Below are 16,307 nucleotides of genomic sequence, written 5' to 3' on the forward strand. Positions count from 1 at the left end.
AAGTCGACCACTGGTACCCTTGTATATGCCAGTTGTGTTGACCTAGAGTTAGGTTATCGACCACTGGTACCCTTGTATATGCCAGTGTGTTGATATTAGTCAGACTAGTATCTCAATCCATTAGGATAGGTTCATTTTGGCGGAGGCCTTCAGACAGATATGGGAAACGTCGTTCACTTAGTAAACATCAAAACCATCTATGTTTTCTATATCCATCTTCTTGATCTATCCATGTGATTAGTTTTGACTCCGAATATGATGTCCATAGTGCAACTATCTGAGTAGAGCTCTGTCACTTTATATGAATTTTAGTATGCTTGAGTGCAAACTCGTGTACAGCAATTGGAATTTCGCATCAGGGTACTTCTTCCTGTAGTCAATAAGTATGCCAACCAAGGAGATTCTTTAGTGCCTTCCAAGGTTCTGCGTAGATAGCTAAGGTCTGGAGTACAGGTTTTGTGGGTATATCTCTGGTAAGCCCTCCCGAGACTATAACTCGGCCACTAGGGCCACCTAGGGGTTTAAAGGCTTATTGCATACGCTAAATGCAATCGACGATGCCTGCGACAGTGAGTTAGGATTTTATTTTGTAGTTTTGATTTGCTCGGGACTAGCAAATAATAAGTTTGGGGGTATTTGATAGACGCATTTATGTGTCTAATATAGCTCATTTGTATATATTGTTAGTGCTCAATTTTGTACTTATTTGGTTATTTTATTTATTTGTAGGTGTTTTTAGAAGAATAAGGATTTGCGGCGAAATTGGCTGAAAATGCGGCGTTTGGACCTCCGTTGATAGAGTACCGGAAGCGCCCCAGAAGTGTACCGGAAGTACCCCAGAAATACCCCGGAGGAACCCCGGAAAAAGTGCGGAAAATGCCCCAGAGGACACTTGCTATACGGATCCTTGATTTTGGATAAGGGGTAACCTAATTACTAAGGGGTGACCCATTTCCAGGCAGCTGCTAAAGGGAGACCAGCCACAGATAAGGGGAGGTCAACTTCTCAAATTTAAAAGCAAATTTTGGCGGGAAAATGCATGCATCGTCTGGCAGATTTTGGTTCGATTATTGGAGGAGTTTTAATGCGATTAAACACCGGAAATCAGTTGGGATAATCCTGTTAGACCTAAACAGACCCTATGCAAGTGATTGGGCTGATCGAATTGGGCTGGAATGGCCGTGAGAAGCGATCAAAGTCCAAACAGAATATGTGTTCTCTGTGAAGTTTTCAAATATATTTAGAGATTCTGGGAGAGTTTTACGTTGAAGTAAAGTGTATCTAGTCTTGTTTAAGGATTAGGAGAATTTTGGAGCGTAAGAAATTGCCAGAAGACGCGTACAAAGCAACAGAAAAGAGATTTCTCTCTCAACTGCACGTGAAGAAAAAAGGGAGATAAACTCGGATTTAATCGAGTTATTTGGACCCTATTGGTATATAAAGGCTGGTGGGAAGTGAGAGAAAGTTTTATCAAGAGTTAGGGGTCGATTGGGAGGCCAGCAGAGAGGCGCAGGAGGAGTTGCAGGAATTGTACCTGCTGCTGCTGCTGCTGCCATTAACAAAGCTCGAAGAACACGAAGAACACACCAGCATAGACAGTCGTTTATCAACAGTGTCAACGACTAGCATCCGAGGGTCTTAAAACAGCAGCGTCAACAGCAGCCGTGAGGTATCGTTTTTACAGCAGTGGTATTCTATCGTTCTTCTCTGGACGCTTAAAGAGGGTCGTAGTTTCACTGTATTATATTTTTCACTCTTTTAATCATATTTTGAGCATCAAGTATGTATTTTAAGAACATGATTATTATGAGTAGCTAACCCCAATACTGGGATGATGGAGGAAGCTGTTTTTCAGCCATGTGGTTATTTAAATATTTTAATTCACTTTTTGCACCGATTTAATTGATTTATGATTTCAATTAATTACTTGTGATTTTGTTTGATGGACATGCTTAGTCCTAGGGATTCTTGATGTTCCATGCTTATCATATACAAGTAATATTTTATGGAATCTAATTTGGCAAAGATAGAGTTAATACTTGTTTTATTTTGAGCTATAATCGCCTAGAATTATTTTCTGAGCCACTTGAATATGAAACACATTGGAATCCTGAGTCCTGGTTCCTCTTGATCTTGTGACATATTGTGTATATATTTTTGTTTTAAAAATCTTTTCAAGTCCGAGCATCGAATCCGTATTTACCGCAAATTGAATTACTACAACAGCACTCAACTTGCAGAGCCAAATGGGATTCTGAGAACCTTGTTAACCAATGAGAAGAAAGATAGAGATACTCCCCGAAGATAACTTACTTGTATTTTTTATCTCTCCCATCTTATCTTTACCACTGCTGCCCAAGTATAAAACCCAAGGCCAGCAGCTTCGTCAATCACACAACCAAATTAACCTTCTCATACTTCTTTCTACTGCAACTCACTACCCTTCTTCTCAATGGCTGCTTCAACTATGGCTCTCTCTTCTCCCTCTCTTGCTGGGAAAGCAGTGAAGCTTTCACCAGATGTCATTGGTGAAGGAAGGATCACTATGCTCTTCCAAAAGAAGACAGCACCAAAGACAGCAAAGCCAACCAAATCTGTATCCTCCGGCAGCCCATGGTACGGTGCCGACCGTGTTAAGTACTTGGGTCCCTTCTCCGGTGAGTCTCCATCATACCTCACTGGTGAATTCCCAGGTGATTATGGTTGGGATACCGCCGGGCTTTCTGCTGACCCTGAAACCTTCTCCAAAAACCGTGAGCTAGAAGTCATTCACTGCAGATGGGCCATGCTTGGAGCTCTTGGTTGTGTCTTCCCTGAATTGCTTTCCCGTAACGGTGTTAAATTCGGCGAAGCTGTATGGTTCAAAGCCGGTTCGCAGATTTTCAGCGAAGGCGGATTGGACTACTTGGGTAACTCAAGTTTGGTTCATGCTCAGAGTATTCTAGCTATCTGGGCAACACAAGTTATCTTGATGGGTGCAGTTGAAGGCTACCGTGTTGCTGGTGGTCCACTAGGAGAGGTTGTCGACCCACTTTACCCAGGTGGTAGTTTTGACCCTCTTGGTCTTGCTGACGATCCAGAGGCTTTTGCTGAACTGAAGGTAAAAGAGATCAAGAACGGGAGATTAGCAATGTTCTCAATGTTTGGATTCTTTGTTCAAGCAATTGTGACTGGTAAGGGACCTTTGGAAAATTTGGCCGATCACCTTGCCGATCCCGTTAGCAACAATGCTTGGAATTACGCCACTAACTTCGCACCCGGCAAGTGAAGAAATTTTGTATGAGATTGTCTGATTAGATTATTGAAAACTGATGGAGAGATGTGAATTATTTAGTGAGTTCGTGATTGTTTGTAAATTTTTTGAAAGCTAATGAAGACTTTGTTTGTGCCAATTGTGAATCTTCTGTGTTCTGTATTCTTCTCGTCACTAGTAGTTTTTTGGTTTTTCTTCTGGCTTAGACCCAGTTATTCTAGTGCCTGCTAACAAGAATTTGGTGCACAATTTAGTGCAACTAAGCATTCTAAAAGTGTACAGGCACTCAGGCAGGCACATTTTTCTCATAAATTTCAAGTATCATTTGCCTATAGAATCCAGCTGAATCTGTTATGTTTTTGCTGAACAAGTTCTACGTTTCTGGTCTGCCAAATTACCAAATTTACATATAACTAAACTGAGATGGGAGGAAATCATCTCTGACATCAACACCACTGCTGGGGTAAAACAAAAAGAAGAAGAAATCTCCTGGGACTGGTTGTATAGCATGCTTAATCAGAAGTACTCTTTTGTAATCATTCTTTTTATACTTTTGACCAGCAGGCAAAGAATCACAAAAAGTAAAAAAGGACTGTCATATCCCTTACTACAAACAGGGTCTTCAAGATGCTTCTTTACAACCCAGCTACCAAAAGAAGCCTACTCTAAAACACAGACATAAACAATGCTTGCCAATAGGAACAACGAAACAAGACACAGTTGGCACAATAACAAAGTCTTCACTCGCTTTGAAGTAGAAAAGAATTAGTTAGTACCTGTTAGTTTCTAGGCTTGTAATAGCCATAAACAGAATAGAAGGTCTGAGCGACGGTGAGTGCCATTAGGAAAAGAGCCGCAACAACGGAAAGAATGGCCCACGGGCTCCTAAAGTAGGTATGAATCAGGTTAGCACGCCATTCATTCCACTTCTTCTTGCAGTAGTCATTCACCTTCTTGTGCACCTTGTCTAGACTACTATCAGGATCAAGCGTCACATCCTTGGACAGCTCGTTGAACAGTTTTGCAACTGCCTTGTCACTCCCAACTGCATTCTGTATTATCCCACTGGAGTGTAGGAGACTAACATCCTTGGCCGAATCAATGATGTTGTCCATAAAGAAGATGTAAGCAGTAACCTCATTTCCTTCCCCTACATCGAACCTCTCGTAGGCCATCAGGTTAAGAAAAGTAGATTCAGTAGTGTCATCCACCACAATCAACGGGAGTCGGAGAACTCCACCGCGAAATGAGATGTCCTTCAGACTCGTGGTCTTACTAGTCTTAAACCGTATTCCAGCCTCGTAAAGCTCCATTGCTGAACGGATGATATCGCCACTACTTTCAGTGTACTCACTTGTACTCTTAAGACGTGTTTGATGATGTTTCTTCCGTGGCTCTTGAAGCAGGTTCTTCCTGTACACGTCAAGTACATGTAGACATTTTCCCAAGCTGTGGATGGGTGTGGTTGGGGAACAGAACTTGGATATGATCCTGTTTAGGAACTCCTCGTTCTGTTTGTAGGTCAATAATTGAAATCTATTAGAAATGAGAAATGAATAGCAGAAATTAAGAGGCATATGTGTTGTAATGACAATATTACTTACCTTTGGTTTGCCACCAGTAGTAGTACCTCCTGCTCCACCAGTTTCAACAGCAAGTAGGGTGTCCAAAAGAAGCATTGGGAGTTGGTTTTGGAGCATGAGCATATCCCTCCTTATGTAAGGCATTATATAAAGCTTACCATGGTAACTAAAGATTGGGTCATTGAAAGCATAATCGTCAGTGGTTCCCGTGGCAGTTCGTAAAACTTCGAGCATGAAGCAGCCATCCAGCATCATGAGCTGCAAGAATTGGTCGTTGTAGTTGCCGTACGGATCATGGTCATCATTTGCTTCATCATTATCATTACGTTGTTTGAGCCACTTGAGGTCAAGCCAATCATAAGAGTCGACGAGGTGCTTACCAACTCGATTAAGGGCGTCCATGTAAGACTCAATGGGTTTGTTAGATCTCTTGAGGAAATGGAGTAGCGCTCTGTGCTTGTGTTCCTCCATCTGAACCAAGTGCTCTTCTCCATGGTGATAGGGACTGAAGACACCGCTTGCGGCTTGTAAGCTTTCTTGTTCAGATCTTTGACGCATGCCGGTATCTGGTAGATGCAATTCTTCTTCCAGTGATCCACCTCATTTGATGTATCCATCTTTTCTAGCTTTCCTTTCACATCGATTACCCATTTACTATTGCATCTGCTGCTGCTGCTTTCATGATGAAGTTGCTCAACTTCGTGACCACTAATTTCAGACAGTGATATTGAGGAGGACATGTTCGATTGATGAGAATAGTACTGATGTTAATAATGATTTGATTAAGGATAGGCAGTAGCTCTAATAAATACCAGTGAAAGGATTGAAGTATTCTTACATAATCCGATACTAGTAGTGCCATGTTCAACAAAGACAGGCCAGTAGTTCAATAATCTAACAATGAGTGGGGAAAAGGAGACAAAAGACTGGGTATGAATTCCTTTTGCAGGCACTTCTTTAATATAGTAACATGTCTAATTGAGTGAGGCTTAAATCATTCCAAATGCTTTTTCTTTCTTCTTTCTTTTCCTTTTAAAATGGAATCCTTTAAAATGTAAAAATGAAACTATGAAAATTGCTATTATTCCTTTCCTTTCCAAAGAGGTTTTAGAAAAAGAAAAAGTAATGCAACAAATCCTATATGTATAGTATAGACAGTTAAAAGTGAGCTTATTACATTGCAAGAAGAAGCTTAGGCCTTGATAGGTTCAAAAAATAAGCAGGAAACTAGGAAAGACTGGAAATTCAAGATTTTAGATTCCACGCATTTCTACTGCTGGACTAATAGGAGTATCCATTATCTGAACTCAAATTGAACAAAGAAACTACCAACAAATACTGAAATTAAAATTAAATCAATTCAAATCTTATGTATTTGTAAAGAATTACCTCACTTTATAGTTTTTAATCAATCTTCTATAAGCTCCATTTTAGATTTAGGTCATTATAGAAGTCCCCAGCTTGTTTTTGCATTCCTCTAACTTGAATTGCTCCCTAATCGCACATTAGTATATACCCACTGAATCTTCCTTTATCTTCTTCTTCATCATCATTATCAATATCCAACTACAGATGAAGCTCTGAATGTGATGATGATGATGAATGAGAAGTTTTGAATGAACTTGTGGTATTGAACGAGCTGATTGAACTTTCATCTTTACAGAAGGAGTACTTAGTGCGATAAATATGATTTGGAAGCTTAATCAGGAAACTGTGGGAACTGGTTTTGCATATTCAGAAAGGGATGTTTTCAATTTTTGTTGCTCTTTTTGGTCATTCATCAGAGCAGTAATGGAAGTATATATAAAAATATGACATTACTACCCTCACTCAGTGCCCCGTTGTCAAACAACTACGGACAGTATCAGAGGGTATTTCCGTCTGATTAGGAACCGTGTGCTGTTGTTCTTTCTGGTGTATTATTGAATGATGCATTTGATAATGCATTTGCGGAAGCGGAAAGGATGAGCATGAATTTCTTCATTATGCAGCCCTGTTGCCTATGAAACAAGTGAAGTAGAATTCCCGGATCTGAAGGAATTCTATTTCATTCGTTGTATCATGCATCTAACCAGTTGTTTTATGCGACCAGTGAACTATCTCTTGGTGAATTACAATCCTCCCACGTCCACTTTGAAACTACTTGGTTTTTTATTTTTATTTTTTTTGAAGCATAAATTTTAATGTGTACACATGAAACAACTCAATTGTCATCTTATATTTACTGCCCTCACCCAAAAATACAATAGAAAATGAAAATTCAAGCCAAAAATGACTGCTCCGGACCAAACTAGTGGAAGAGAAATCAAGGAAATCTATGGTAGTGCCAATGTCGAGCATAAAATCTGCTGACTTAGACTTTATGTTGAAATTTGCCAAATAGCCGTCCATATTATTAAGCAAGTCCATAACCCTGTCAAAAGAAGAAAAATGTCGTTTGTCAGACATTTCTATATAAGATATCAACAATAGTAGCAGACAGCTAACTGAAGACAACTGTAAAAGCACCTGCTTTAGAACCCAGTGATGGCAACAACTGTCTGCCTCCTGAGCTAATATTACTACCTGCACCATACAAAAGTAAAAGCAATGGTGAACACCAAATTGTTACGGCCTATCAGTCCTCATTACCATTTAAAGAAAGAATTGATGTTATTGACCTTTATCACAGTTGGAAGTAGAATTCCAACTACCACAGTAGCACAAATCTCTAACAGCATCAGCATCATAACCACAAGTACCACCAGTAGCTTCACACGATCGACAAAATGAAAAATCACCTGGAACAGAATAAATCACGCGTATCCCGTACGACCATGAATTTGGAGTAGTAGAAACATGTATAGGGGCAAGACTATAGGCGCTGCTGTACCCTTGACATTTCAGTCTAGTAAGATTTATAGATCGAATCGATTCGAATGAAACCGAGCAACAGTCTGGTGGACTCAAACCATAAATTGTATTTCTCTCGCTTTTATAAGAACTAGATGAAGTCCACGCAGGACATGCCTGATATGCTTCGCAACCCATACTCGATACATTTCGACATGGTAAATGTTTCTCGGGAAATCCTTGGAAAAGTGGAGATTGCGCATGACATCCTAGTAACATGAAAATATTATCTGGTGCTGGATTTAAGTAAGGAATTCGCCATGATTCTACTTCGAAACCGTTTCCTTTTCCATCTCGTAAAATTCTATTGCAAGTTGACATAGCTGGATCGCTGAGTGTAAGTGTCTGGAAGGCGTAATCAATCTCCAAGACACGGTAAGAACCCGAAGTAATGTGAAACATGAGGACATCGTTTACACAGAAGAGGAGGTCGCGGTAGCCAAAGTGGCCACAACCTGACCGGGTAGCAAATGGGTAGTCTACTGTTAGGTTTCCACAGAAAGATCTACAAGTGTTGTTCGTGTGAGCAAAATTAGCTGAAACTGCTCTTGTTAGTAAGATTGAGAGTAGAATGAAACTAAGAATAGACATTGGCTGGGACATGAGAGTGAAGTGAGGTTAAGGTTTGCTGCTTAGCTACATAGAGATAAAGAGACATGAGAAGCAATTGGATGGAGCTTTTTGATGCCAAATAGTATTCTTTGCTTCAATATTAGGCAACAACACCAAAACTGTTTAGTGTAAAGTTACACGCTTCAAACTGGCAGCATCAAAATCATTGACTAAGCACCGCTGCATTATTTTAACTTAAAAAACCCAGTTTCAACGCCCTTTTCCCTCTAAAACTAAGCAGGAAACTAGGAAGGAATGGAAGTGAGAGATATTAGGCTTCAAGCTTGACGCATCTACACTGTTGGACTAATGGGAGTATCCATTATCTGAATCTCAAATTGAACAAATATTCAAATGAAACTACGAACTAACACAGAAATTTATATCTAATCGATTCAAATTCCATAGTTCATACATCTAACCAGTTGTTCTATGCAACAGAAGGAAACTTGACAACTTTTGACAATCTAAGGAAAATGAGTGAAATAGGCTTCCCGTTTATAAAGTGTAAAGAATTTTACACACTACACATATATACTATTACAAAATATTCATATTCTCGTGAAGATGCTTAAACTTCAACTGAGCCAGCTACAAGAAAGTTCAAGAAGTAACGACAGAAAACAAAACAGACTCATGGGAAGGTAAATGTATTGAAAAAGCATTAGTGTCGGTCATATTTTGGTTCACTTTGAGTTCCTGTAAATTTCTAAGATTACTATGCAACAAAAAATAAGAAGATCATAAGGAATACAATCAATACAAAGAATATCTTGATCATCAGCCATCTGTTGGAAGAGATCCCATTAAGATACTTCAATAGTGCTCCCTGCGCTCCTTCCACATTTGCAAGTGTGTCATCCATGTTCTCATCGATCCTGACAAATCAGAAATTTTATAATTTAGTTTATGTAAAGAGATCAGGACAATAGATACCGAAACATAAAACTCAAAGAAAAAAAAGTTCACTGTCAAGTCCTGCTGGAGAAAGATTTAAGGACACCCAGACACAGATCTCAAAGAACGTAATGCAATGTGTTGTTAGCAAATTCAACGTCGAGTACCAGTAAGAAAAACATAACCATACAGGGTTCTTAACGAACATATCCTATATACAATTCAGATATGATAATGTCATGCTTGTGAAGAAATTTGATACAAAATATGATAATGTCATATCTAATTCCATTTCAATAGTTGATTTCTGATCCATTTTATAGTTGAAACATTCTGGAGGTCTAGTATTTATATTGCCTGCTTGAATGTTTTAGCTCCCAATCAATCAATCTATAATAAAACAAAACGTTTTCTGCTAACAAGATGGCGTATTCATTTATAAACGAATGTACCCTGACCATATGTTCTGATCTCATCTCAAATCTTTCAAATCCAAAGGTTCTAAAGTGGTTTTCAAAACTACAGAACTTTTAGTTGAGACACAAGAACCCAACAACTGGCTGCTTGTTAACACCACCACTTTTGTGTTCCATGCGTTTACTACGTCATCTAACAAGCAATGCTACAATGCTACTGTCAAAAATGCACAGATTAACTCAACAACTTCAACATTCTAAAAACTGTGTCTTAGCATTTAGAATATGCAAGTGCCAAGTACTAGGGATAAATTGTACAGCTGAACGTAACAGACAATAAAGACATTTTGAGCCAGAAACAAACCTGATGGCCAACTCCCCTTGCTGAGACACCATTGTCGCCAGTTGTTGAAAGATGTTACCCAACTCGTGGATGGTAGATTCAACATTTTGAAGCGCTTCAGCTCTGCTATTCATGTAGCTGTCTTGTAATGGAACCATTTGTTGCTGTTGTTGTTGATGCTGCTGCAGCAATGGCTGGTTTTCTTTCGACGGTTCTCCATCATTATGCTTCCTGTAGGAATGTCCATTAAAATAAAAATAAGAAAAGAAAAAAAAGGTACAGAACACTTTTTGCAACACGAATGCACTACTAATAGTTCATCAGCGAAAAACTTCGCAGGAAGTGGGACAATCACATGAAACAAACAAACTTCTTGGTACTGGATAGTTATTTAGTAAATGATTTTCACATCAGAGAATTAGACTTCTTTATATTGGCCAATATACTATAATATACATATCATGGATAAGAAAACTTTAGAGTAATATGTTCATACCTAGGAAATAACTGGGATGACGAAGTTTGTCCATTGGCCCATGGAGCAGGAGGTGCAGTGGACGAACTAGCAGCTCCCCTCCCAGCTAATGGACGTTGTCGTACAAAAGGATTGGTAGATTCCTTCGAAGCAGTGGAAGAAAATAACTGCCTTCTGCTTTCATGAACTTTCAAGTTCTGAGTAACAAAACGTAAAACCAATTTCAGAGACAGAATCATATGTATGATCTACTGGGATCATATACATGACAGCAGATAAACAAGAAATACAGCAATAATAGACCTACCTCTGTCCGCATAGTAAGGACTTCTTTAAATTCTTTTGTGGCACTCATCAAGCGATTCTTCAGATTATCTACAACTGTGGTTGAGTGACTGGTGGTATCCTTGGAGATATTCCCACTATCATTCTGGGTGTTACATACAAGCTGCAGGTCTACCACTGCTGAGTTCAACGCAGTGATGTCCTGCTTTATAACTGCTGTTAAATCTTGGATCTCCACAGTTGGATCATCAAAAACTGATGTTCTCTTTGCCACTGCAATGTAAATTGGAGTTAACAGAGTATATTGACAAAAACAAAAGAATGGGTGGAAGCAAAGCGAGCCCTTGCTCTAGGTTATAGGCTTATAGCTACAAACAAATCAGCAACTTAAACTTCAGGAGTGCGATTATTCTTTGAATCCCATAATATTTAAATTATGTGTTTTTGACAAGCATAGTGCTAGAGGAAAAGAACAGTTTTCAGTTATATATACACATTGCAAACAAGAATATCAAATTGTAGAGGCAGACATCATCAATTGCAGTAGTTTATACATCAGAATAGACTCGTTAGAGAAACTTCAATATTTTATCGTATTTGCAGATTTTGATTTTCTTTAAGCGGAGACGAAAACTTAATCCATTAAAATAACACGTCAAACAGCGGAAATATGTCTAATTGCATCAGTATTGAATCATTTTGTTTAGACATCAATTCCTATATATCCACACAGAAAAGCCTACTTTCAACATAAAATAAGTTAAACAACCAAATTCTTGGCAAAAGCATTAGGCACATAAACTGGTGGATCAACAAGTAGGACTATAAAACAAAGCGGAAAACAATACTGCTATATAATCTAGTGATGTACAGCAGGCTAAATTTTTGCCACACAAGAATTTAAAAAACATTAGCATTGCTAATTAGCGTACCCAAAAGAATAGTGCATGCAATCTCCCATCTCACCAAACGAATATACCAACAAACCAGCAATAACTCAGACTACAGTAGGGTAACATATTATAGGATGGACAAATTATCTGCAATCCTATATCCTTTAGCAAACAATGAGATCCATATACAAACAGCATAACATTTAGCAACAATGTGTGCAGGAAGCTCAATCCTATATCTAACCATCCCCCTACAAATGCTTCCCTACTTCTACCTACTACCAACATGTATTTACGAACATCCACAGTGTTATCTAGTATAAGTGCTTCAGGTACTTCCAGTAATCCAGTTTGTGTAGTTTGTTCCTCCGGTAGTGAATTTGAAATTTCTCTTACTCTTTATAAAAATAGCAATGCTACTCGTGTGCCTTACAAAAACTAATGAAAAAACTATCCAACTATAGTACAAGACCCATTATTATCATGTTAATGAATCTTTCACCATTATAAAAAAAAAGTTAGACACCCACATTTTTCAATGTAATATTTGATAAAAGTAAACACTTAATACTTACATTTAGCGAGTTTTGCAAGCTTTTGTGAAGTCTGATGAATTCCATAACCAATTTTAGAAGCTCTTTTATTAAACTCAGATTGCATAGAAATTCCAGATCGAGGACCTTCAGGTCTTGAATTACTACTACTTGGAACATTATTTTGTCCTCCTGGCGAATAACTCTTCTTTAATCTCTCTGTTACTGTCAAAAATTCTTGTGTTCGATCCCTATATGATGACTGCGCACTTTTTACAGGCATTTTAACCCTAAATTTAACCAAACTTATGTATATCTATCTGAAATTCCCAAATTTTACCGGATCAAGATGAATTTGGCATCACATAAACAGATCCAAAACCCTAATCCAATAATTACTCCAAATTTACGCTGGATTCGGCAATAGAGTACCAAAACTTGATGAGATGTGAAGATAAAGCCCTGGATCTGGATATTTAGGGGGGAGTTTTATTGATGTTGCCTTCAAATTCAAGAAGGGGGTAACTGAGATATTGAGAATGATAAAATCAGAAATTTGTTTTGTATTACTAATTGATACTTTTTAAGTTACAGCTGGAAATTGAGAAAAGAAGGGAAAACTCAAGGATGAAGAAATTGGCTCCGTTTCTTTTTTTTTTTAATTTCTCAAATACAAGGATTTCTTGTCAAGGTGATGGCGTGTACAATCCCATTGTGACTTTAACTACAATAGCAGATTTCACCGTTAGATTTAACCATTGTGGTAAGGATATTTATGGACGGGCAACTAACGCCGGTTCTTGTGGGGTGGCTAACCCACTCATATGCCATGCCTGGTGACCTGGCAAACTGGCCGAGACATTATGGAAAAATTATTAAGCGGTCGAGTCTCGACCGTTGGTGGTCTAGTGCCAACCGCTAACGGTGTATTCTCTACCGTCCGGTGGATTTTGAATCTCCAACAGCCCATTCTCTATCGCTATAAAAATGTGAAATTGAAACACAAAATTTACACCAAAATTTTTACCCAAAATTTTCTATCTTTTCTTCCAAAATAATTTAAATGGCAAAGTGTTTGAATCCCAACTAGACTTGGCTACCCAACTTGATTTTGGGGAGCGGTGCTTGAAGCTGTTGTTAGTAAGATATAAAAGTTCAAGGCAAAAACCAAAGAAGTCTACAAGTTTTGGATACTAACCAAATCATACCTCCAACTAAGAAAAGACAAATAAAAGTTCAAGGCAAGGAAAATTTGAAGGCAAAGAAGAAGATAAACAAAGAAAACTTCGTTTGTGAGCGCATTGATTGGAAGTTTAGTGAAATGAAGAAGATAAACAACATGAAGAATATTGTCCCTGATTTTTATTTTTAAAGTCTTTATTGTAAGTTACCAATGTCTAGTTTATATCTTATTATCTAGATTTATGAAAGAGTTACGATACTTATGTAAATTAAAATTGGAAAATTAGATTATCAAACTTAATAAAAGATGCACTAGTTTAATATCTTAAAATTAAACTTAACTTAATTAAGATTTGATAATAACTTTAAATCTTTGATTAAATGCATCATATTTGGGGAACACTATCAAGATTTGATAACAACTATCGGATTGAAAAATAAAAATCCCACTCTGTTGCGCCATTCAACTCGACACATTTGCTCCACATCAAATTTGTTTTAACCATTTACTCGGTTTCGATTGCCTTTGATAAGTGCAGCAACAAACAAGATCACATCCATGTTGATTACTTGGAAATGATGACACAAACAATTTGCATCTACATTATTGAGGTTCAATGTTTCTTCTTAAAATCTTTGAAATATGTTTTGACATGCAGTAAGTTGTTGTTGTTGTGCACCATTGACCATATCTTATGTAACAAGAACATAATTCCTGCAAATGCACTCATCTTCAACTAAGTTAAATCTGCGACCTCAAACTGGCATATTGGGTTTGTGGAGTGAAAGAATGAAGATTGAAGAAATGGTGTGAGTTGAAAATAAATTGAATATTGTATTTATAGGGTGATGAATTGATGACCGCTGGATGAGATGCAGTGTGCGGCCAAGTGTACACTGATGGAGGTTGACTCTTGATCATTCGGTGTAGATTACACCGAGCGATCGAGACTGGACCTGGCATGGCAAAGTGCCAAATTTGCCACTTTCCCATGCCCAATTGGGTGCAAAAATAGCAAATTTAGGGCTTTGCCTCCTCCATAGGAACCGTCCTAAGGCTAGTTTCAATAACAAAAAATTTCTAACCAGGTGAATAGACACGTTTTTCCACTATGGTAAAACATGAAAATGATTGACCATCTGCCAAGCGGCGGAAGGAGCCTAGTGGCTTTGCCTCTTAACAATAGTTATACTGACACTAGCGATGTTGGGCAGTTTTTATGCCGCCACCGATTTTAGAAATATTATTAAACATTATATGTTTATTTTATTATTCTCTATGAAAAAGAGAGGGTACTAAGTACACCTTCGGCTTTTTCGTTCTGCAATGTGTATGGAAAAAAAGTAGACCAACTTAATGATCCTTAACAATATGTATATAAAGTTTATATCTCTATCTCTTCTCAATCAAGAGTCTAGACAATAAAGTCTGTGAATCTGATTGTTAAGAAGAGTACTTGGACGATCCCAAAAATAAATATCTAAGATCAATTTAGTAGTATCCAAATGATCCAATCGAATTATGCCAAATATGAAACTTGTTATCTATCTTTCAAGATACAAATTCTACAAGAACGAGTCTCTTAATCGATCATAAATAATATGGACGAATCTACTAAGGTTGAATACATATTACCTATGTAAATCCAATTATAAAGATGAACAATATAATGAGAAAAGGGAAAACACAAGACACCAAAACTTTTTCTAATGGGGAAACCGCGATAGCAGAAAAACCCCGGGACCTCGTCCAGATTTGAACACAAAACTATATTAAGACGCTACAGACACTAGCCTACCATCAGATTTTGGACTAGAATATAGTTGAGAATGAATCCACCCTCCAAGTGATTCAGTTACAGTCGCGCTCTTTACGTCTCTAGAACCTCGCAAGGATTTACGTAATTGATTCCCTTAGCTGACGTCCTTTACAGCCTAAGAGTTGTTGCAACCTAAATGAAGAATTTTGATACTAATCTTTCTCTTACAGAAAATCATATTTGATTTCCCGTTAGATCAAAGATCAACGATTGAAATATGTTTGCAGTATATAAAGCTAGCAAACTTCACAATTCAGAAGAGTTACAATCGGTTAGCTGAGAATCCCGGATCTTTAACTACTCTCAAGAATAATCTTGAAATAATCAATTTAAGAAGTTTTCAGATATTTATCTTGGGGAATCACAAAGTGTGAGACAAAGAGAACTTTGCGATTTCTATTTATCCTGCCTGAAAGAGATTAAGAAAACCTCGATAACAAAATAATAAGATCAGGATACACAAACTATCAAGATAAAAGATAGTCGGACCTGGCTTCACGAATCCCCAAAGGGAAGTCTTTTATTCGTAAACCTAATTATGTTTGTCATAGGAAACCTAGGTCAATAAAGGACGATTCTAGCTGTCAACTAAGACACAAAAGTGTTAGGGATTGGTTTTCCCAGTTGAAAGAGCATATCTACTTACAAATTTTCAAGACCAAGGGTTTCTTAGAATTCTAGCTAAGATAACTTGAGTTTCAAGAAAACACTTTATCTGTTTAGATAAAATTCTAATTAGAGTTTCAAGTAAGCCCATGAAAATTAGTTTTTAAATCACATAGAAAAATATGCAAATTATCCGGTAACGGAATCGTGAATAATGATCGTTCTTTGGAAAATATGCCTTATGAACTATTAGCAATTTGATGTTCATTCAAACACTTAAGAGTATATTTATGATGCACATACACAAGTGTTTTAGCGAACAATGGTGTCTTAGAGGTGTTTATGAGAGTCATAGCAATGTTAAACATATTTGAAAAAACAAGTCTATAAGCATCTGCTAATGTTTTATTGGGACCGTTGGTGAAACAGTTTGTGAACCAGAAGTCATAGTTCTTGAGTCAGGGTGCAGTGATTTGTGAACCGGGTTTGTCAACCCTACTCGGCTTGAGAACTCATA

The 16,307-nt window shown here is 37.8% G+C and overlaps 3 protein-coding genes and 1 pseudogene across 3 annotated transcripts; 1 reads left to right on the forward strand and 3 right to left on the reverse strand.

Annotated features, from left to right (window-relative positions):
- Positions 1–2,371: 2,371 nt before the first annotated feature.
- On the forward strand, positions 2,372–3,399 carry LOC113303601 (chlorophyll a-b binding protein of LHCII type 1-like). The gene has a single exon (XM_026552645.1). It carries the CDS (start codon positions 2,453–2,455, stop codon positions 3,266–3,268), a length of 816 nt encoding a protein of 271 aa, XP_026408430.1. The 5' UTR covers positions 2,372–2,452; the 3' UTR covers positions 3,269–3,399.
- Positions 3,400–3,728: 329 nt separating this feature from the next.
- On the reverse strand, positions 3,729–6,590 carry LOC113303602 (annotated as a pseudogene).
- Positions 6,591–7,003: 413 nt separating this feature from the next.
- Positions 7,004–8,360, reverse strand: LOC113306784. Its single transcript, XM_026555706.1, has 3 exons — positions 7,497–8,360; positions 7,345–7,401; positions 7,004–7,249 (listed from the first exon to the last, which is right to left on the reverse strand). Exons 1-3 carry the CDS (start codon positions 8,329–8,331, stop codon positions 7,197–7,199), a joined length of 945 nt encoding a protein of 314 aa, XP_026411491.1. The 5' UTR covers positions 8,332–8,360; the 3' UTR covers positions 7,004–7,196.
- Positions 8,361–8,813: 453 nt separating this feature from the next.
- On the reverse strand, positions 8,814–12,866 carry LOC113303604 (syntaxin-32-like). The gene is made up of 5 exons (XM_026552646.1): positions 12,225–12,866; positions 10,779–11,029; positions 10,493–10,668; positions 10,018–10,227; positions 8,814–9,218 (listed from the first exon to the last, which is right to left on the reverse strand). Exons 1-5 carry the CDS (start codon positions 12,463–12,465, stop codon positions 9,059–9,061), a joined length of 1,038 nt encoding a protein of 345 aa, XP_026408431.1. The 5' UTR covers positions 12,466–12,866; the 3' UTR covers positions 8,814–9,058.
- Positions 12,867–16,307: the final 3,441 nt, after the last annotated feature.

The sequence above is a fragment of the Papaver somniferum genome, chromosome 8 (assembly GCF_003573695.1).
Source record: "Papaver somniferum cultivar HN1 chromosome 8, ASM357369v1, whole genome shotgun sequence".
NCBI classification, from domain to species: domain Eukaryota; kingdom Viridiplantae; phylum Streptophyta; class Magnoliopsida; order Ranunculales; family Papaveraceae; genus Papaver; species Papaver somniferum.